The sequence below is a fragment of the Odocoileus virginianus genome, chromosome 26, assembly GCF_023699985.2.
Source record: "Odocoileus virginianus isolate 20LAN1187 ecotype Illinois chromosome 26, Ovbor_1.2, whole genome shotgun sequence".
In the NCBI taxonomy this organism is placed as follows: Eukaryota; Metazoa; Chordata; class Mammalia; order Artiodactyla; family Cervidae; genus Odocoileus; species Odocoileus virginianus.
In genome coordinates, this window is record NC_069699.1 from 8,832,400 (window position 1) to 8,854,550 (window position 22,151).

Genomic DNA, 22,151 nt, shown 5'->3' on the forward strand with positions numbered 1-22,151 from the left:
CTGTCCCTACTGGTTTTCTGTTTCAGTCGCTACTTAAATGACAAATTCTCCCTGCTGAGTCACATTTAGCATCACGTCCTCTTTGCCCTTGACATGTATATGGACATGTATATGGACTGGGAGGAAAGCGGAGGTTATGAGACTTGTTCTGTTGGAGAGGGGAGAAAACATCCCCAGTTGAGTGCCCACTCTATGCCAAACAGCATGCAGAAGTGAGGTGCCAGCGTTAGCCCACGTGGAAACCGAGGCTCAGAGAGGTCACAGTGTTCCCAAGGTCACACAGCTGCTCAGAGTCTGGTGGGACCAGGATTTAAATGAGAGCTTCTGACCCCATGTTCACATTCTTTGTGCAACTTGGAAAGGAAGCTTCGCAAAACTCTGAGGAAATACACTCCTCTTCCCTCCCTGTATCATCTGTCCTTGGCAAACGCTACCTTGTCACATTTCCTGGTAGTCAGTGGATGTCTGTGACCGTGTTTTCTTTCATCTCACTTGTTTCATCTAGTTAAGGTCTGTTGTGGGATGTCTGCCAGTGCGGAAACTAGTAACGCTCAATTATTTGCAAGGAGAGCCGGAAGCCTGAGACCTGATATGTGTGCTGAAGTTAGTACTGGAAATGGGTTTCCCCAATCTCACATGCTTATTATATGTCCTGGGACAGAGGGAGGGAGTTTGTGTAATCCATGGTCTCTGCTTTTGCTAAGGTTGAGTTTAGTTGAAAGGGGGAATATTTACGCCTTTGAAGATGAAGTAACAGTGAGCTGAGGTGTGCAGAAGGAAGTGTCTCAAGCATTCATGTGAAACATTGTTTTAATGAATGAACAGAGCTTCAGAAGAGGGAGCTGTGACTGCGAACTTGTGAGGTCAGGGAGGGTTTGGTGGTGGATGCAGGTCTTAGGTCTTACGTGATGATGAGGCTTGGATGAGTGGGAGAAGTGAGGATGCCATCTCAGAGAGACAGCAGTGAACCATCCTGAAGTGAGACCTTAGCTCCCTGCCCAAGACCTGAACCTGGGTAGCCTGGATGAACAGCCGGAATCCTAGCCGGCTAGTCCACTGGGGTCAAAAGGCTAGAAATAAAGTTCCCCTCGCGCTTGCTGTGTTTGAAATAGGAATTTCTCAAAGAGGCAAAAACTGTAAAAACAGGTACAAAGCTTATAACAGTATAGCACACAGAGAAACATTGTGTTTGTTTAAGACAAGCAAGGCAGAAATACAACCCGGAGAGAAGGGGTATGGGCGCCCTCCCCAGTGAGGAAGAATGCGGTAAAGAGGCCATTAAATCATATATATAAGGCAGTTCTGCTGGATCTTTGTTTACCTTTGGCCAGTGATTTCATTTCTTTTCCTGTTCTGGGACCCACCCTTCCAGCGCCCCCCACCCCCTGCCCAATATGTACATGCAGCTTTTTTGCCAAGATGGATTCCAGCGCAGAGGCCAGTGGGAGGTTTGACAACACTTATTATGGGATGGCACGCCCTCGTTTTTGACCCCTGAGGAGCCTTCCTGTGCATGTGCAGTTGGGGAGTTTTCTCTGACCTCATGAGCAGACCTCTTATCTCTTTACTACAGCAGAGCTCAGCTCCTGCCATTAACTTTGTCCTTGGAGCATCTGGGGAAAACAAAGCTTCAATTTTACTCCTTTTGACAAACTCCAGCTGCTCTGCCCAGGGGCCCATCTATCTTCTACCTCAGGTAGAGTGGGGTTGGGATGGGTGAGGTGCCACTGGACGAGCGAGCACCTTCCATGTCAAGCTGAAAAGTTTGGGTTTGACCCTCAGAGATGATAATAAGGAGCTCCAGTTCTGCTGCATGCATGGGCTTGATGGGTGCTGGGAAAAACCCTATAAACATTTGTCTTGGGGGTGTTGGAGGCGAAAGCAGCAGTAGTGTCAAGCTGAGGTCAGTTTATGTTGCCGTAGGAAATTAACAGAAAAATGATGCCACAAGGGCATCCTTTCCTGTGCCCTTCCTGGAAACTGCCAACTGGTGGCTGAGGACTGGGAATGAGGATGCTTAATTTTTACTATGCCTACTTTGATTACCTATTGTTAGTGTAGAGACAGAGTAGGGGTTATTATGCAAGATCGTGCTAGGTTGAGCCATATGAAATTTCCCTTTTAAGGTAATTGGCAGTTGTTGTTCAGTCGCTAAGTCCTGTCCGACTCTTCGTGGCCTCATGGACTGCAGCATGCCAGGCTTCCCTGTCCTACACTATCTCCCAGAGTTTGCTTGAACTCGTGTCCATTGAGTCAGTGATGCCATCCAACCATCCTCTGAGATGTAATTGGTAGAACTGCTAGCAATTTCATACGGTTCTACTTAATTGATTTTGTCAGTTGTTGTTGGAGATGCGTGGACATGGTCAGGTTATCTGGGTAGGTCCTGGATACTGCTGCTTAGAGTCAGCCCCGGAGTCCTCAGGGCACTATTTCCCTTGGCTGATGGAGCTGCTCCTGGAGATTGAACCCAGGGTCCCAGAGATGTGCTAGGCTGTTCCTCTCCAGGCTGTTTGCTCTTCTTGCCTATGGACCAGGCATTCAGAGTCTCCTGATTTTTTCTCTTCCCTTTAAAGAAAAAAAATCTGCCCTGGGCTAAGAAATTTAAAGGAGGAAGGAGGGCTTGTGGAAGAGAAGGTAAAAGTAATTGCATCTTGAGGTTGTGTTTCCCGGGACTCCCCAGTAGCATGATACAGACAAAACCAGAAGTTCTGCCTTCGTAGCTCCTAGTTATGTTGGGGAGAAGGGGTGCCAAGTTATCACTCTGGCTCTAGATCACAGAGGTTTTAAGGGGGTTTGAGAACAGCTGGGCAGTGGGCTGCGCATGCGTGATGGTGGTGTGGCAGAGACTGAGCTGCGCCATCGCCACATCTTTTGTGCCCGCGCCCTGGGATGGGGGCCACGCCCATGGAGCATTTCCTGGATTCAGGGATGGAGTGAGCCCGGAGTGCTGTCCTAACCACCAAGAATGAAGACAGGTTCTGAGTTAGGGTCTGCTGGAAGCAGCTGGGGCACAGCCATCCTAGGGCATGGCCACCTCTCCCCCATCCCGACTCTGGGTACCACAGGCCAAGTCATCTACCACTATACCCGGACTCTGAAATCTCACTATCTGGGACCCTGAGTTCTCATCATGACTTGCCTCTGTCATCCTCAGTCACCACTGAACATGTGGCCCAGAGTGATTTTCTTGCTCCAAGAGTACTGTTGTATGTCTTCTGCGATGAGGTCTTCCTGGACTTCCACTGGCCCCCTCCTGAACCCCCTTCCTTCCACGCTAAGCTCTCCTGCATCCCTCATGTATTCACAGAATGCTCCCTGTCCTCCTGGTTCTGCCCTGAACCTTTCCTGGAATTGTTTAGGCACTCAGTCCCATCCAACTGTTTGGATCTCTATGGACTCCAGCCTGCCAGGCTCCTCTGTCCATGGGATTTTCCAGGCAAGATACTGGAGTGGGTAGCCATTTCCTTCTCCAGGGGATCTTCCCGACCCAAGGATCGAACCCATATCTCCTGCTTGGCAGGCGGATTCTTTACCACCTGAGCCACAGACATGTTTTCCCTTTCCTTAGCCTGACAAATGTATTGAGGGTCCCATTCTGTAAGAAGCACCGTAAGGAAAACAAATGAAAAGACTTAGTCCCTCTGTGTACGGGCATTTGAGGGTCACCTTTCTTGGCATCCTTTCTGTTTCCTGAGGAAATGGGAACTAGTATGACTCCTGGAGACCTCTACTCTTGCTCTCTCAGCATCAACCTTCTCAGCTGAAAATGGAGGCAAATCAGAGAGATTATGAGAAGAAAGGAATGACAGATGTCCATAAATAAATAGTTTAACTGTAAACGTGACTGGTAAGCTTATAAATTCATGGCATGTGGGAAGAATCAGTAGGGCCACACTTGTCATCTAATTAGACACCTGTGTCTAGATGGAAATCGTCTCAGAACAGATTGTATGTTATAATTAAAAACCAAAAAAAAAAAAAAAATTCTGTGTCAATATGCTGGGCCAAATTGCCCATCCTGGCAAAACTGGAGTGTCTGCTACAATTCAGGTGTGCTTAAAAATAATCATTTAAAACTTCTTAAAGGAAGCCTAAATGGCAGGTTCCTGCATGTAGGATATGACATAGGGATCCTGTGGGGCAGCTTTAATAATTTGCAGCCCATCCTTGGGTTTTAACTGATTTCCATAAGCTATCATTTTTCTGTTTCCTTTTCTACCCTGGGAAGAAATGAAAATTAAACCACTTTAGTCTCAAGTATAGTTATACCCTAGCGCTGTTGTGAGTTCAATTCCTGAGCATTGCAATAAAGTGACTATCCCAATGTTTTTGATTTTGCAGTGTATATAAAAGTCATGTTTATACTCCACTATAGTCTACTAAGTGTGCCATAGCATTATGTCTTAAAAAAACATTGACTTCCCTGGTGGCCAGTGGTTAAGACTCCGTGTTCCCAATGCAGGAGCCCGGGTTTGATCCCTGGTCAGGGAACTAGATCCTACATGTCACAGCTAAGACCTGGAGCAGGAGCCTATTATAGAGAGGGAAGTAAGTCAGAAAGAGAAACACCCATACAGTATATTAACACATACATATGACATTTAGAAAGATGGTAACACAACGATCCTATATGCAAGATAGCAAAAGAGACACAGATGTAAAGAACAGACTTTTGGACTGTGTGGGAGAAGGGGAGGGTGGGATGATTTGAGAGAATAGCACTGAAACATGTATATTACCTTATGTAAGATAGATGACCAGTGCAAGTTTGATGCATGAAGCAGGGCACTCAAAGCCAGTGCTCTGGGACAACCCAGAGGGATGGGGTGGGGAGGGAGGGGGAAGGGGGGGTCAGGATGGGGAGACACGTGCGCACCCATGGCTGATTCACGTTGATGTATGGCAAAAACCACCACAATATTGTAAAGTAATTATCCTCCAATTAAACTGATTAATTAAAAACACAAATGTGTTCAGTTCAAGGAAAGAAAAAAAAAAGACCTGGAGTAGCCAAAAAAAAGGTACTTACCCTAATTTTAAAATACCTTACCGTAAAGAAGGAAAGCTAACTATCATCCGAGCCTTCAGTGAGCCATAGGAGTAACATCTAAGATCCCTGGTCACAGATCACCATCACAAATATAACAATATTGACCAAATTTGAAATATTGTGTGAGTTACCAAAATAGGACACAGAGACATGAAGTGAGCAAATGCCATTTGATAAAATGATGTCCATAGACTTGCTAGACCTGGGGTTGCCACAAACCTTCAATCAATAAAAAATGTAAAAAATAAAAATAAAAAAATAAAAAATGTAATATCTTCAAAGATAAGAAAGTGGAGCACAATAAAATGAGGTATAGCTGGGTATGTCTGGCCAGGAAATACAGAGTCTTGTTTTATTCATTTATTCAGTTTATCAGGAAACATGAGAATGAGCACATTCTCATTTTTAAAGCTCTGAAGAATAAAATGACTTCGGTTTCCTTGTTTCCTTTTTTTGATAATGAGAGAAAAACACATTTGGAGAAGACCACCGTGTCATTTCGGCCCATGAGGTCCTTTGCTACCAGAATGAAATGATCATACAAAAGAGATATTAAGATCACAGGGACCGTATTAATAACTGGCAATCACTGTGCCCTTACTATGTGTCAAGCTCAAGTGAATCATAATCAGTTTCTCATTTACTCTCCCCAAAAGTCCTGGGAGGAAGGTGTTATCATTCTCACTTCAAACATGAAAAAAAAAAAAAAAGACAACAACCACCAGATTGTGAGTAATTTGTCCAAGTTCACACATAGGGTCAGTGGCCACTCCAGGGTTCAAATCCAGATTTGTCCCAAATTCTGTGCTCATAACCTCTTCACATCTTGCTCACCCTGAAAGTCAAGCTGAGAAAACTGTTCTTGGCGAAGAGGTGGATAAGATTTGAATTCTTTAGAGGTAAGGGGAAATCTAGAAGGGAATAGATACATATGTATGTGTGTGTGACTGGGTCACTCTGCTGTACACCCTGAAACTAACACAACATTGTGGATTAACTGTACTTCACTTATTTTTTAAATGGAAAAAAACAATCTTTTGTGACTTAGCAGGAAAAAACAAACAAAAAAAAAAGATTTGGGTTCTTTAAGGTTCCAGAAAGTTCTGATCTCTTGTTGGTATTTCCTGGGCAGCAAATTTTGGACCTTTTATTTCAGTTGTAGATTTTTGAAAGTCAGGTCACTTTAGGATAGTGGGAGCTGCCTTCAGGGTCAGGCCTTGCCTAGAAAGGGCTCCCAAGGTGTGGTCCATCCTGGTACCCAGGAGACTTGGGGGGCACCTCAGGCCCAGGGAAGACTCCATACTGCATTCCTGGCTGCTCTTGGAGGAGACTGGGCAGGAGACCTTACATGTAACGGCTCCATTGTTTCAAGCAGATCCTCAACATGCACACTTCTAACCTGTGACAGCATCAGTCATCTTCAGTAAAGACTTTTTTCTTTGTTCGTTTGTTTAGTCGCTAAGTTGTGGCCAGCCCTTTTGCAACCACATTGGACTGTAGCCCTCCAGGCTCTTCTGTCCATGGGATTTCCTAGGCAGGAATACCGGAGTCGGTTGCCATTTCCTCCTCCAGGGGATCTTCCTGACCCAGGAATGAAACCCAGGTCTCCTGCATTGCAGGCAGGTTCTTTGCCGACTGAGCTGGTCAAAGGGCTCTTTGAACCCACTGAACTAATAGTGTGTTGTCCTTTCCCCCCCGCAGGACATCGAGGTCTCTGTGAACATTCTCTAAAATGTTTAAGCTCGAGAATCACGGAGCGGAAGCTGCAGGGCACCTGGCTGCCTGCTGGCCGAGGGAGCCTGGAGAAACCATCCCTGGGTTCATGCAGCTCTGCGGTGCCTGCGTTCAGCTCCCAGAGTGGCCTTCACCCCGTCCACGCTGAGAACAGCCAGCTGAAGCCCAGGGTCGTGACTGTGGTCAAGGTGGGCGGCCACCCCCTCCGCAAGATCACCCTGCTCCTCAACAGGCGGTCCGTGCAGACCTTTGAGCAGCTCTTGGCCGACGTCTCAGAGGCCCTGGGCTTTCCCAGGTGGAAGAGTGACCGCGTGAGGAAGCTGTTCAACCTCAAAGGCCGGGAAATCAGGAGCGTGTCTGATTTCTTCAGGGAAGGAGATGCTTTCATAGCGGTGGGCAAAGAGCCGCTGACGCTGAAGAACATCCAGGTGGCTATGGAGGAACTCTACCCCAGCAAAGCCTGGGCCCTGACCTTGACCCAGCAGCACAGCCGGATCCCCTCTCCAAGGCTGAGAAGCAGACTTCACAGCAAGGCTGTGAAAGGGAGTCCCCCCGGTGGGGAGACTGAGACCACCAAGAGTAGCGGCGAGGCTGCCAGGTCCCCGGCGGCCATCAGACCCCAGGGGCAGACCCCCGGGGAGGACAGGGCCAGGACCCCGAAGAAGTGGGGCAGGGGGAAGTGGGAGCCCGAATCTGGCAGCAAGGCGCCCAAGGATGCCGCCCTGGAGAGGCGTGCCAGTGGGGAGAAGCACCTGGCAGTGGAGATCGAAAAGACGTCGGGGGAATTGATCAGGTGTGAAAAGTGTAAGCGGGAGAGAGAGCTCCAGAGAGAGCAGGGCCTGCAGAGGGAGCGACTGTCGCTGGGCACCAGTGAGCTGGGCCTGGGCAGGTGCCCCCGCTACGACGTGGAGAGGCTGGTGAGGACCAGGAGCTGCCGGAGGTCCCCGGAGGAGAAGCCCCAGGGTGGGGAGGAAGGCTGGAAGGAGGGTCCCCGGAGCAGTCCTGGGCACCCCCCGCAGGAACCGAGGAGACCCAGCAAAAGCGTCGACAAGAAAGAGGACAGAGACCCCGGAGGCCAGGAGGGTCATCCCCCTGCTGCAGCTAAGGCCAAGAGGGACGTTTTCGTTGGGGAAGCGCAGCCCCGCCGAGAGGAGAAAGGTGGCAGGAGCGCAGGCAGGAGCAAGCCCGGAGGCTGGCTCCGGAGGGAGCATCACGCCGACCTGGATCCGGAGAAGCTCCGCCGTACCCGAGGGGACGAGCAGGAGGCGGAGACGGAGAAGAAGCCCGGGGTGTCCGGAGCGAGGAGGATGATGGTTCCCCGCGATGAGCCGCCAGCCAGAATCGAAAAGGAGCCCAAGACGAGGCCGGAAGAGAGCAAGGCGGAGCGGCCGGGCCGGAGGCGGCGGCCCGCGGGCATCCTGGCGGCCGACGTGCGGAAGCACTACGAGCCGGGCCGGGTGATCGGCGACGGGAACTTCGCGGTGGTGAAGGAGTGCAGGCACCGCGGCACCCGGCAGGCCTACGCCATGAAGATCATCGACAAGGCCAAGCTCAAGGGGAAGGAGGACATGGTGGACAGCGAGATCCTCATCATCCAGAGCCTCTCTCACCCCAACATCGTGAAACTGCACGAAGTGTACGAGACGGACGCCGAGATCTACCTGATCATGGAGTACGTGCAGGGAGGGGACCTGTTCGACGCCATCATCGAAAGCGTGAAGTTCCCCGAGCGCGAGGCCGCCCTCATGCTCACGGACTTGTGCAAGGCGCTGGTGCACCTGCATGACAAGAGGATCGTCCACCGGGACCTCAAGCCGGAGAATCTGCTGGTGAGCCCTGCCCTGGTGGGAGAGGGCAGTTAGGGAAGATACAGGGGACAGGGTCCTTCCTCCTGGTCCAGGGGTTAAGAGTTGGTGCTTCCAGTGCAGGGGGTGCCAGGTGCTATCCCTGGTCTGGGCACTAAGATCCCACATGCCCCAAGGTGCAGGCAAAAATTATTTTTTAATAAAAAAAATGAGATACAAAACGTAGGAATGGTCACCTATTCTGTTACCCTTGCGCTGTAAAACATTGCTGTGCTTGCGGAACTTAGTCATTCAGTCGTGTCTGACTCTTTGCGACCCTATGGACTGTAGCCCACCAGGCTCCTCTGTTCGTGGGGATTCTCCAGGCAAGAATACTGGAGTGGGCTGCCAAGCCCTTCTTCAGGGGATCTTTCCAATCCAGGAATCAAACCCAGGTCTCCCGCATTGCAGGTGGATTCTTTACCATCTGAACCATCAGGGAAGCCTATAGAACATTACATATATAGAATATATACATATAGGTATATAATTTTTCATGTTGATATGTTGTATTTTCATTTTTGTTCAGACTAAGAAATTTTCTTTCCTTTTTTTTGGCCATAGAGTGTGGCATGCATGATCTTAGTTCCCCAACCAGGGATTGAATCTGCACCCCTTGCAGTAAAAACAGGAAGTCTTAACCACTGGACAGCCAGGGAAATCCCGGGAACATTACCTTTATGGTCTTTTTTTTTTTTTTTTTTAACATATTTGTTCCAGTATTTAAAACTTTGCTTATAGTTCAAAAATTGTGGAAACAAATGGTTTTTATTAAATTATTGAGAAAATAGCCTCCCAATTGAAACAGATTGGAAAATGTTTCCTCATCCCCGGGAGAAGAGTATTTTCCCTTGGACAGTGATCGCATGGACTTCATTTCTTGGACATTTGCCCGTCTTCTGGCCTCGGTGTTGAGGATGTCTGCTGGTAACAACCTCCCCCGTAGGCTTTGAGCCCATGCTCACATTGAAAGCCCCCTGGCCCTTTGCAGGAAGGGTCTTGCCACAGGCATTAAAAAGGCTTGGTACTGGGGATTTTCTGGTGGTCCAGTGGTTAGGACTCCGCGTTCTCACTGCTGAGGGCCAGGGTTCCCGCCCTGATCAGGAAACTAAGATTCCACGAGCCTCTAGCGTCAGCCCTGTTGTCTCTCTGGGGCTTTAAGAGAAAATAGTAATGGTACCTATCTTGTACGGTTAAGGATGGATTGCTCACAGGAAAGGGACAATTAGCCCCAGACCACCAGGAGCTGGCCTGCCACTCACAGCTCAGCTGTTCTGGTTTTGGGTGCAAACCATCTCCCCAAACACCTGCGTGAAATAAGGTTACTCTAGGACCATGATGTGTGCTTAGTCGTGTCCAACTCTTTGCAACCCCATGAACTAACTGTAGCCCACCAGGCTCCTCGCCTATGGGATTTCCCAGGTAGAGTACTGGGGTGGGTAGTCATTTGATGGATCCAGACAAAAGCAAGACCTCTTCATCATGATGTCCAAATCCAGATAAGAACAGGATAGTCCAGACCACAAGTGTAGCTACATATTCCCTTCCTGGGGACTGACTCACAGCCCCATCTTCTTCTCACCTTTTAGAGAAGAATTACCAAGATGCCCAGTCACAGAATTACCCTCACATCCTGACAGCATCCAGTTTATAGCAAAATCCTACTTTCTTGAACCCTCTTCCAAATCACCTGGGACAGCCCAGATCTTACTAGCTCATTGAACACCCTTTTGCTTAGACACCTGGATCCCCAAGGTGGCCCCTCTTGCTTGTTGCAATGAGGCAATCAACTGAACATGTTTCTGAGCTTCAGCTGTGTTCCTAGTGGGCTTCATTAGGACAGCACGTGTCACATGATCACTCTCTGGCCCTTTATTCCACTTTCTTATTTGTAACCTCAATCACCACCTGATCTGTTTCATATTTATTTGTCTCTTCTCTCTTTGCTTCTCCTGGAAAGTCCTAGGACAGCAGAAACATTGTTTTATTCAGACTGTACCATGAAACCTAGACCAGTTCTGTCACATAGTGGATATTCAATAAATATCAGTTGGATGAGTGGATGAATATAGATCCCAGTGTGCTGCCTGGTAAATAGCAAGCCTTCCATCAGCGGCAGCTGGTGTCATTATTATGATGTTAAGAACAAGTCTGATATTACGGTGCACATCATGAGGAAGACTCCAAAGCCAGAGTGCTGCATATGAAGCTGGAGAAGATGGAGACAATGGTCTCTGTAAACCATACTTTTTTTGGAGTGGGGATGGGCAGAGAGTTAGCCTGTTTCCTTTCATTTCATGGTTGTAGAGCCAGCCTGGAAACATCATCCCGCTACATTCATCTGCCGAAGTTGCGCCCACAAGCAGAATGAAACTCGAAGTGAGTCAAGCTAATTATCTGGTGAAGTGAGACCTAGTTGACCCTTCAATCAAACAACTTTGTTTTTGCCTAAATTCATAGAATTGCAGAACACTGACTGCCTGAGTGATCTGAATTACCATTGAGTAAATCTCCCTTTGAAAAATTTCATTTTTGCTTTTTTTTGGGGGGGGGGGGGCACACTGAGAGGCTTGCAGGATCTTAGTTGCCCGACCAGGAACCAAACCTGGGCCCAGAGCAGTGAAAGCGCCAAGTCCTAACCAGTGATCCACCAAGGAAGTCTTGAAGAATTCCATGTTTGCGTGAGTTGAGTGTCCTCACCCTCTTTAGTTTCTTTCTGTTTCTTTCTTTGGGGTCTGAGCCCCCGTATTCCCTATGTGTGAAATGTGTTACACTGTTTACAGTGGCCACTTTGGAATCATGATAGAGCAGTGTTCTTTACAGGTCCTCCGTTGTTTTCGCGGAGTTGTGTAAGCAGGAAGGCTTCAGATTAGAGGCCTGGGTGTGGGACACTTTGGGCCTGTGCTTAAAAAATCATTACAACAGTGACACATGTTCTTGAGGATGTGGAGTGAGATTGTTTACCCTGTTGGATCGTTTTCTTTAGGGGACAGTCCATCTGAGCTTGCGTTTTCTCTGCAAGGTCCCGGAACCAGGCTGTCAAGCTGGCTCGTATCTTGGGCAGGAGAGAGTCTCATTTGTGTTAAGGGACTGACGTGTCAACAATTTTTTAAATGAAGAAAGTCAGCACTTGCAGATGGCACGAAGAGGTTTGCTTCAGGAAATAGAAAAACTGCAAGGAGTACATTTAGTGTGGACAAGCTAACTGCCTGAGAGAAGTCATTCAACAACTGTTGATGGATTTATATCTCAGTTCATATATGTTTTAGTGCCCTTGAAGGCAATGAAGTATGTGTGTGTGTGTGTATGTATCTTGAGAGAGAGAGAGAGAGAGATGAAAACTGCAGCATAGCTATGTTTTCAGTCTAGTACATGAGTTGTTAACTGGTGTTCATTGTAACTAATATTTAGACCCTATCTTCTGATTTTAAAGAAAGTCCGCTTTTTTTTGTTTTTATTTATAAATAAAAAGCTTTTTTTCGTGGTGGTGTGGCCCCTTGAGAAGCTGTACAAAGCCACAGATCTGAGCCAAATTTAGTGGCATAGGGGAATATCTCTTCTGTCCTGTGTATAATCTGTCAGCTGGCGTTTTTCTGAATGAACGGGCCTATCACATTTCTGAACTGTTTGTCCTTTTCTGGGTGAGTAAAATTCAACATGAGCTTCCCAGGTGGCTCAGTGGTAAAGAACCTGCTTGCTAATATGGGAGATGCAGGAGACATGGGTTCCATCCCTGAGTCAGGAAGGAGGAGGGCATGGCAACCAACTCCAGTATTTTTGCCTAGAGAATCCCATGGACAGAGGAGCCCGGTGAGCTACAGTCCATGGGGTTGCAAACAGTCAGACATGACTAAGCATCCATGCACTCGAAGTTCAACATACTATGTCGGAGTTTAAATGCTACTTAGCATCGGTGCATTGTGGTTTTTCAGAAAGAGATCTGGGGAGTGTTGGATTTAACAGTAAGCTCATTATCTGGGTTTAGAAAGGTGTCATTTCTCAATTTCCTGATATTATAATTACGTTGCAAATTTGGCTGGTCTTTTGAGAGTTAATATTAGTAAATACCACCATGGTTACTGCTGTCCATCAATTAATGTTCTTGGGTCGTCTTTAATTTTGTATTCTGCTTTGTATTCTCAAAGTAATTGTTTCTTCCTTTAACGGATGGCTACTGTCTGTATCAATACCTGTCTCTGCCAGACAGGAGAGTGATGATGTCAGAACTAACTTTTGATTACATGGCTGATTGTGGCTGCCTTTAGAGACTTCCAGAATGTGCCAAGAACTCTTAGTGGATCCAACAAGCTTATCATGTTGTTTTCACCGCAGAAATATTTGTATCTGGTAATTGGGCCCTAGGGTAAAATTTTAGGCCTGTGTTACTGAACTTATCTTATTTCTAGTGATCATATTTCCTGATAAGATGCTAGTCTCCTTCTTCCCTTAGGGCTATTTAGACTCCTGGGAGCTTGCAAAAGAAGTTTTAATTATGAAAATTTCCAGCTTGCAGAAATATCAGTGTTAATTACTTCTTCTGTCAGCATGTGTTCCCTTGGCGGGGCTGGAATACGCTGTGTGGTGTTGACTGGGCCCTGGGAGAAGCAAACAGGAGCTGGAGAAGTGATGATGTGTAGACAGTAGAGGGGTGTCATAGGCTGATCATGTGACAGGTCCCAGGGAAAATTTCATCCCCAGTGATTGTTTCAATCATTCTTTTTTTTTGCTGTTTTTTGCTGTTGACATGTAAATTGATTTTAGACATTGGCATTTCCATGTGAATTGGTTTTTAAGGTCATTCCAGTCCTCATGGCCAGTTAGAAGTGGAAACTTGGATTGAGAAGGCCAGAGGAAGCATGAAGGATCAAGAAAGAAGTTGGATAAATGAGCTTTTATCCCTTTTCTTAGGGAAGCCGCTTGCTGTTTGGTCTGTTCTGTGCTGCTGCCTGCTGTTCAGAGATGATCATTGCAAGATCACGTTTAAATTGTGCCTTCACAGCCAAAAATTAATTTAAAAAACCCAAACTGTTGTGCCTTGAAGGAGAGGAAGTTGTTAATGGCTCAGAAAAAGAACGATTCCTCTTGAATCTGTGAGACAGTCTAGATGTGACTGGGCTGCTAATGTAAATAATATAGATTGCCTGGATTCAAAGAAGGGGACTTTGGTGTGGCTGGAAAAAGGGATGTTGGACCTAGATGGGTCAACAGTCGTTGAAGTAACAGGTAAAGTAATCTCTAGCACTCTCTCAATTAGAGGGCAATTGAAAACAAGCCCCAGAAGGAATGTGACCTAGAGAAGTGAGTTTAGATAGACCTGTAGGCAGAGAAATGGAGATGCGGGCTGAGGGCAAGGTCAGATGTGGGCACAGGGGCTGGGGGCGGGCCCGCAGGCAAGCATGGCCCAGGAAGGTACCACCTGTTAGGGGAGCCAGAGGTGGCCTGGGGGGAGGGTCCTGGTACTTGCTTCCCATCTTTGGAAGTGGTGTGTCCTTCTCAGAGGGCGGATTTTAGAAAACGGGTGGGGATGAAATTCCGAATCAACATGGGGTGAACCTCCTTACATGTTAAGGTGATTATAATCCGTATGGTCTGCCACGTGAAGCTCTGGGATCTTTTCATCTTGAGATTTCAGTCAAGGTGAATGATAGTCTGGTGGGAGGGTGTTTTAGATGAGTTGCCCATTTGGGTGGAGAATTTGACGGTTTCAGAAGTTCCGCACAATGTAAATTGTCTGCGGCCACTATGGAGAATAGTATAAAGGTTCCTTCAAAATTAAGAATAGAGTTACCGTGTGATCCAGCAATCCTATTCATGTGCAAAGGATCTGAGAAAGGCGAAAACTCTAATTTGAAAAGATACATGGAGCCCAATGTTCATAGCAACACTGCTTACAATAGACAAGAGGCTGCCTAAATGTCCATAGACAGATGAATGGATAGAGAAGATGTGGTACATATATACAATGGAATATTACTCAGCCATGAAAAGGAATGAAATTGGGTCATTTGTAGAGATGTGGATGAACCTAGAGTCTGTCGTGCGGAATGAATTGAGTCAAAAGGGGGAAAATAAATATGGTATATTAACCCATATGTGTGGATCTAGAAAAAATGGTACTAATGAACCTATTTGCAGGGCAGGAAGAGAGACTCAGACATAGAGAACGAACTTGTGGACACAGAAGAAGGGAGAAGGAAAGAGTGGGATGAATGAGAGAGTAGTGTGGACATAGATACTCTACCATATGTAATATAGATCACTAGTAGAAAGTTGCTATATAGCACAGGAAGCTTGGCTGGGTGCTGTGTGATGACCTAGAGGGGTGGAATGGGGGAGATGAGAGGGACGTTTAAGAAAGGAGGGCATATATGTATACATATAGCTGATTCATGTTGTTGTGCAGCAGACACCAATACATTATAAAGCAATTATACTCTAATTTAAAAATTAAAAATATTTTTTTAAAAGATGCATCTAGAGATTATCATACTAAATGAAGTAAGTCAGACAGAGAAAGACAAATACGATATCACTTATATGTGGAGTTGGAAATATGATGCAAATGGATTTATTTACAAAACAGAAACAGACTCAGACATAGAAAACAAACTTATGGTTACCAAATGGGAAAGGGGAGAGGAGGGATAAATTAGGAGTTTGAGATTAGCAGGTACACACTGCTGTGTATAAAATAGCTAACCAAGGAGGTCCTACTGTATAGCACAAGGAACTGTATTCAGTATCTTGTAAGTAACTATATTGGAAAAGAATATGAAATATATATATATATAACTGAATCACTTTGCTGTATACCAGAATCTAACACAACATTGTCAATCAACTATCTGTGTGTGTGCTCAGTCATGTCTGAGTCTTTGTGACCCTTTGGACTCTGTCCATGAGATTTTTTTTTAGGCAAAAATACTGGAGTGGGTTGCCATTTCCTCCTCTAGGGGATCTGCCCGACCCAAGGATTGAATCCCTGTGTCCTGCATTGGCAGGCAGATTCTTCTGCTGAGCCAGTCGGGGCAGTCAATCAACTATACTTCAATTAAAAAAAAAAAAGTTTCACAAATTCTAGGAGGAAGAGTTATTCCAGAAAGATGCCACTCATATGAATTTAAAGATTAAGATAAGAACTGTTCCAAAGCCAAGATTGTGAAGTGCCTGTTGGAAAACAAAAAGCCAAAAACAAAATTCACACTTGTCAGTGTGTGAGCTTAAATGTAGTTAAGCTGGTCTTATAGGTGAAGTAAACAAGACGTCTCAAGTCACACTGACAGCTCTGAAAAATGTTACATAACTCATGACAGCAGAGGCTGGAGACAGAAGAATTAAAACACAATGCATCTCACTTTCTGGAAGGAACAAACAGCCCTGCAAATCTTAACCACCCCTCAGCTTCTGCTGTGGGTCTCATCATTTTGAGGCTTGAAGAGAAAAGGAATGGAGATAAGGAGCAACATATTATTTTAGAAAAGCCATAAAATGTTTTCTTTAAGAAAACAGATTTGGTATTTGAGAAATATGTCTATCAGCACATGGACATTTAACATAATGCATTTTCAGAATAAATCTCATGAAAATTTTCAAAATGAAAGACTGGGTCTCCTTCATGTTTCATCTGCTCCCTCTGTTATGCAGCCAGGTTTTAGAATCAGGGGTTTCTTTGAGGAAGGAGAGGGTGTCTTTGTTATATTGCAAAGGTGTGCATGGTTTATTTTGGTGTGTTCAGTCAGCCACACGCTTTTACTGCTGATCATTTGGTTGGGAATATTTACACATGTTTGCAAGGCACAGATTTTTTTCATTAGTCACCCAGCAAATGGGATTCATGAAGATGGCCCATCTGGAAACTTAAGTCAGCACATGGTTTTTTGTCCCTCCCTTCCAAACTAGATTTTCTAGTATAAATTATTCCCATAATTATGTCACCAGTGCCCTTTAGGGCTGTGTCTGTCTCCACACACAGACCAAAGCAGAAGAGCGTTTTAGTTCTACATCTATGATTTCCATTAGGTCAGGTTAATTATGGAGACATTGATTAGCCTGCCCAATGGTGACTTGGGCTCAGTGATTAAGACACATTCTGCTTACAGAGATGTAAGCTCTCTGGCAGGAACCAAAGCATGTTTGGAGCACTTACCCTTGTCTGGGGAGATTTGGGGGAGGGGGTGGCTGCCTGCCCTGCATTTTTGGGTGTCACTGTGCCTGACTGTGGGACTGATGGGGCTCAGGGAAAGTCAGAGCCCTGCCTAATGCCCTGCGGACCCCCAGGTGCTGCCTCCTGCAACAGAAATAACCCTTTGCTGGCAGATTTGGGGTCATACACCAGTTATGAGCACAGACTGTAAAGCCCAAGTGTTCAGGGTTCAAACTGCAGCTCACCATCTACTGTGTCCCTGTGCCTCCACTTCCTCATCTGTAAAATGGGGATGTGAGAGGCCTCACAAGACTGCAACGAGGAGCACATGAATTAATATTTTGTGATATGTTATAAGCAATGCCTGGCCCCGAAGAAGCATGACAGAGGTGTTTGTTAGGTAAACAAATAATTTTAGCCTCCACTGCTTATTTGTCTACTGCTCCATTCCAGTTCCTACTTCTTTTCCTTTTTTTTTTTTCCCTCTGCTCAGATTTTGCATTACCCACAGCATTTTTTCTAGCTCTCGTTAACGCTAGTCTGTGTCCAAAACATGGGGTTCCCAGGTGGCTCACTTGGTAAAGAATCTACCTGCGATTTTCGGGTTCGATCCCTTGGTTGGGAAGATCCCCTGGAGGAGGGCATGGCAACCCTCTCCAGTATTCTTACATGGAGAATCCCATGGACAGAGGAGCCTGGCCAGCTACAGTCCACGGGGTCGCAGAGTTGGACATGACTGAAGCAACTTAGCACGCATGCACACACTTGCTCACTGATCCTTGTTCTAACTCAGTGCTGTCCAATGGAGCTTTCTCTCATGATGGAAATATGGTAGATTTTCATGGTCCAATGTGGTAGCACTTAGCCACAGACGGCGTTTGAACACTTGAAACGTGGCTAGTGCATCTGAGAAACTGAAGTTTTAATTTAATTTTGATTTAAATTAATTCAATTTAAAATAAATAGCCATCTGTGACAATATGGTACTGCCACGTTGGACCGCAGAGAAAATCTTAACTCATTGGTTCTTTTTTTTTTTTTTTCATATATTTTTATTAGTTGGAGGCTAATTACTTTACATCATTGGTTCTTTAGTAAGCAAGTGTCACTGAGGTCAAGTTGAATTTGTCAGTGTCAGGTTAATCTGTAAGTGCCTGTGTTTTATTATTTCCTTGTCCTGTGTTTTTATGTTCGTTTTCTATTCCTTCTTTGTTCTCATCACAATTTTGGTGGTTTGGGGATTTTGGTTTCTTACAGGTTCAGCGAAATGAGGACAAATCTACCACCTTGAAACTGGCTGATTTTGGTCTTGCAAAGCATGTGGTGAGGCCTATATTTACTGTGTGTGGGACTCCAACTTATGTAGCTCCTGAAATCCTCTCTGAGAAAGGTAAAGGTTACACATGGCTCTGTGGGACTCTAGCTTGCTTACTAACCAATGTTTACTTTTTAATATTTAAATTTCACATTTTTCAACATGAAGCAGTTAGAAATCTCAGAGGTTGGCTCTGCATTTGTACTTGGATATTAAATATTTGAAGTAGGTCTCCTTGACCAAAGCATGAGAACTTTTTCCTCATCAGGGCTGCTCTTATTACAGAGAAGAGTGTGTGAGTGTGTGTGTGTGTGTGTGTGTGTGTGTTGGCGGGACAGTGAGATGAAAGATGGTGGAGAATTGAATGAGAAACTCAAGCAAGCAAGGTCATTTAGCCACTCACCCAAAGCTACCTCTAAGGGAGGGATATAGAGCAGTTCTTATGGTAATTGGCTTTAAAAACTCCTTTTTTAACCTTGCAATTAAAGGAAAAGGAGGTCCCAGTTCAAACCCCATGAATAATATATGTATATTGCATATTGTATAAAGGTCCAATGGACTATTTTAGTGACAGACTCTGTAAAGGATATACAAGGAAATCATCTTCATCATTATTATATGGCTCCAAGTATATGAATAACTATTTAGCCATCCTTGCACTCCAGGAGAAATCAGTTAAACCACCTCTGATGGCTAAAGATGGGAAAGCTCTAGATGGGTTATAAGCTTGGGGGTAGGGAGAAGGGAGAGTTTTATCCCAGCAGCAAATGCATGAGGGAAGCCAAGATACAGAGATTAGTCTGTGCATGGAAGTTGGGTGGTAGAGACTTTAAAAAACCAGCCTCAGTAGAGCAGAGGGAAGTGCAATTGGATGGGGAGGGTTAGCCAGGATTCCCCCAAAATGAGTCTGAACTCAGTGTGGCCAGCAGAGTTGCCGTGGTAATGTGGTGACAGTGTGACACGAGAGTACTGAGTGACTATGGATATTTTAATGGAGGCATTACTGAGCTGGATCAGAGAGGCATGAAAGCAAGTAAGCTAGGGACTTCCATGCTGGTCCAGTGGCTAAGACTCTGGACTCTCAATGCAGGGGACTTAGGTTCGATCCATGGTCAGGGAACTAGATCCTGCATGCTGCAACAAAGAGTTCCCATGCCACAGTGAAGGCTGAAGATCCCACATGCTGGAGCTAAGACCTGGCACAGCCAAATAAATATATAAGTAAATGAATATTTTAAAAAAGAAAACAAATATGGCTACGTGAACTCTGGGAAGCCAGGACAGTAGGGCTCGCGCCAGCTAACACAGGGTGTTGGAAAAGAAAGCTCTTTGGGAGATGGGAACAGGGTGAGTTAAATTTTGAACACATTGACTCTATAGAGACAGCAGGATGGATACACACAGAGTTGTCTGGTTGGCTGAATGTGTGGTTTTGAGACCGCTCCATACCAAGATGGCAGCCAAGAGATGATGTGCCTCTGCCTTCATTGCACAGGTTACGGGCTGGAGGTGGATATGTGGGCCGCGGGCGTGATCCTCTACATCCTCTTGTGTGGCTTCCCCCCGTTCCGCAGCCCAGAGAGGGACCAGGAAGAGCTCTTTAACATCATCCAGCTCGGCCGCTTCGAGTTCCTGGCTCCTTACTGGGACAGTATCTCTGATGGTGAGACTTTGGGCTTCCCAGGCAGGAGGGGTGGGGGATGGGGAGCTGGAGCCCCTTCTGGGATCTGACTGCAGAGCCTGTTTTCAGGTCAGGTGTGTGAAATGATACCCAGAGAACCTGCTATGGTACCCGGGCCATCCGCATCTTCTGCTTTCCTTTATTTCCTGCTAGCTTGGTGTAGATCTCCATAGCATCCCAAACACAGGGCTTGCTTTGAGATGTAAGTCTCACCACCAGTTGGAGTCACCAAATACTTTTCTTGAAGCCAGCTGAAGAACCTCAGAACTGGAAAAATATCAGAAACGTGGAATCCTCATTTGAAAAGATCAAAGCCATCTCATATACAGAAGTGTCTATGAATCAGATAGACTAGAGATGCTTATTTTACCTGTGAATAGTCAGGTCTCTAGGGGCGTCCTTGGGGCACAGGGGCTCTGGAAGGTCAGAGGGTGAAGGTCAGAGGTACCTTTAGTGGAGCAGAGGCTTATGTGGTCCTCCTCGCTTTTGGCCCTTAAGGTGAAATCTTTCCCTTGATTTACACATTTAAAATATGTGTAGGTATGGTACATGGCCTCCATGTGTCCTCTTGGGCTGGACTGCGCCGTGGGGGTAGTGGTGGGCCTGACCTCATGATTCTATGTCTAACATGGTAGCCCGGTAGCTTCATGGGGCTATTTGAATTTAAATGTCAGTGAATTAAAAGGAAATGCAAGAAGAATTCAGTTCATCAGTTGCACCAGCTGAATTTCAAATGCTCAGTAGCCCCAAGGGGGTAGCACGGATGTGGAAAGTTTACATCGTGACAGACGGTTCTGAGGGCCAGTGGTCCTCTGGTCCAGCACTTGTTGCTAACACAGATGTTTGTGTCCTTATTTCCTGTATGGAAAAGGAAAATTCCTCCGAACCATCTGCATCCATCCCATTTTTCCATCTTTCTATCATTCCAACAGCTGCCAAAGATCTGGTGAGCCGGTTGCTGGTGGTAGACCCCAAAAAGCGCTACACGGCCCACCAGGTCCTTCAGCATCCCTGGCTTGAAGCTGCCGGAAAGACCAGCAGGGCAAACCTACAGAAGGAGGTGCCCCCCAGCAGCGAGGACCACTTCCGGAGCTAGCACACGTGGGCTACAGAGCAGACGTCACAGTCACAACCTCAGCATCCACCCAGTCCTCCGTGGTCCTGCTTGGGGACAGAGAAGAAGATAGACATCGAGGAGAAAAACAATGAAAAAAGCCTTCTTCACATAATTGGAGAATCAAGCGAAGGAGTGAAGACCCTCAGTATATTTTAAAGCATATTTAAAAAGATAAATTTGAGTCTTAATGTTAAATGTTGTAACATATGTTTAGGTTTTTAGATTAGAAGTCTTTAATACATTGTGGGAGGTGGGGTGGGGAGACTTATTCTCAGTGAGGAATTTTTTGGTAATAATGATTTGTGTTTTGCTTCTTCCTTATAATCAAGTTCGTGGTATATATTACACGAGTGGTGCTTACCAGGGTTTAAACTCCCCCCGTGAAATTAATCATCTGAATCGTAGTCCTCCCTCATTAATAAAATGTGCTCTGGATAACTGAAGCGAACTGTATTCTGACTGCTTCTTAATGCTGGTGATGAAAACCAGCGAATTATAGTTCAGACATGTCTCCTGAAACCCCTGTGTCTATACGTAAATGTGCTGATGGATCCTTGATGAACTGACCAGAGCTGTTTGTTGAGGATATGCTGGTCTGGGTCTCTTGCATTTTAGTTCTATTGAAAACCAGATTTGGTGCAGCCTGAAATGGAAAGAAGAAATCATCGATTCATTCCTATCCCTTTAGGGCCCATTTAGACCATGTTTCATTTACTGAGTCCCGGGCCTCAATCCTTTCTACGTGAAGTTAGGCTTCTGCTCAGGTTGCGATTGTGTTAATCTTTTCAGATCAGGAGGGAGCCATTTAGTGCACTAGTAGGTCAGAAATGCAGTTACTGGGTTACATTGGGGCTGGAAGGGGCTCCGAGGGTTCAGACTTGTTCCTCCCTTCGGGGCATCCACTCAGAGGGCGCTTGACATGGGTCACTGGTTATTTCACTCCAGATTTCTGTACCAGTAGATGACTCTGGGAGTACCAATGAGCTGAAAGTAAAACATCATCTTGATGTTTCCCAACCTGACCTTTCAGGGTCATATGCAACCTGGTCGAAAGGACACAAAATCAGTCCAAAAGTGTGGGTTTCTCATCCCGCCTGTTCCTTTCTGACAGCGTAGGTGTAATTTTGGTGGAAGAAGTGCATCCATCAGCAAACAGGAGAGGCTCTAGTATGAGGAGTTGCTGGGACAGGTGTAGGAGAATGCAGAAAGCAGACAGGAGGTAATCGAGAGACGTTAACACCTAGATGAGAAGCCAAGGGAAGAG

General features: G+C 45.9%; 1 protein-coding gene across 1 annotated transcript in view; it reads left to right on the plus strand.

Moving 5' to 3' along the window:
- DCLK3 (doublecortin like kinase 3) overlaps positions 1-21,330 on the plus strand; it is a 41,499-nt gene extending 20,169 nt beyond the window's left edge. Inside the window, exons 3-6 of the mRNA XM_070456151.1 lie at positions 6,755-8,616; positions 18,032-18,164; positions 19,585-19,752; positions 20,703-21,330. Of these exons, the coding sequence (XP_070312252.1) occupies positions 6,755-8,616; positions 18,032-18,164; positions 19,585-19,752; positions 20,703-20,866 (2,327 nt within the window). The 3' untranslated portion in view covers positions 20,867-21,330. The remainder of the gene's footprint in view (positions 1-6,754; positions 8,617-18,031; positions 18,165-19,584; positions 19,753-20,702) is intronic.
- The last annotated feature ends 821 nt before the right edge of the window (positions 21,331-22,151 follow it).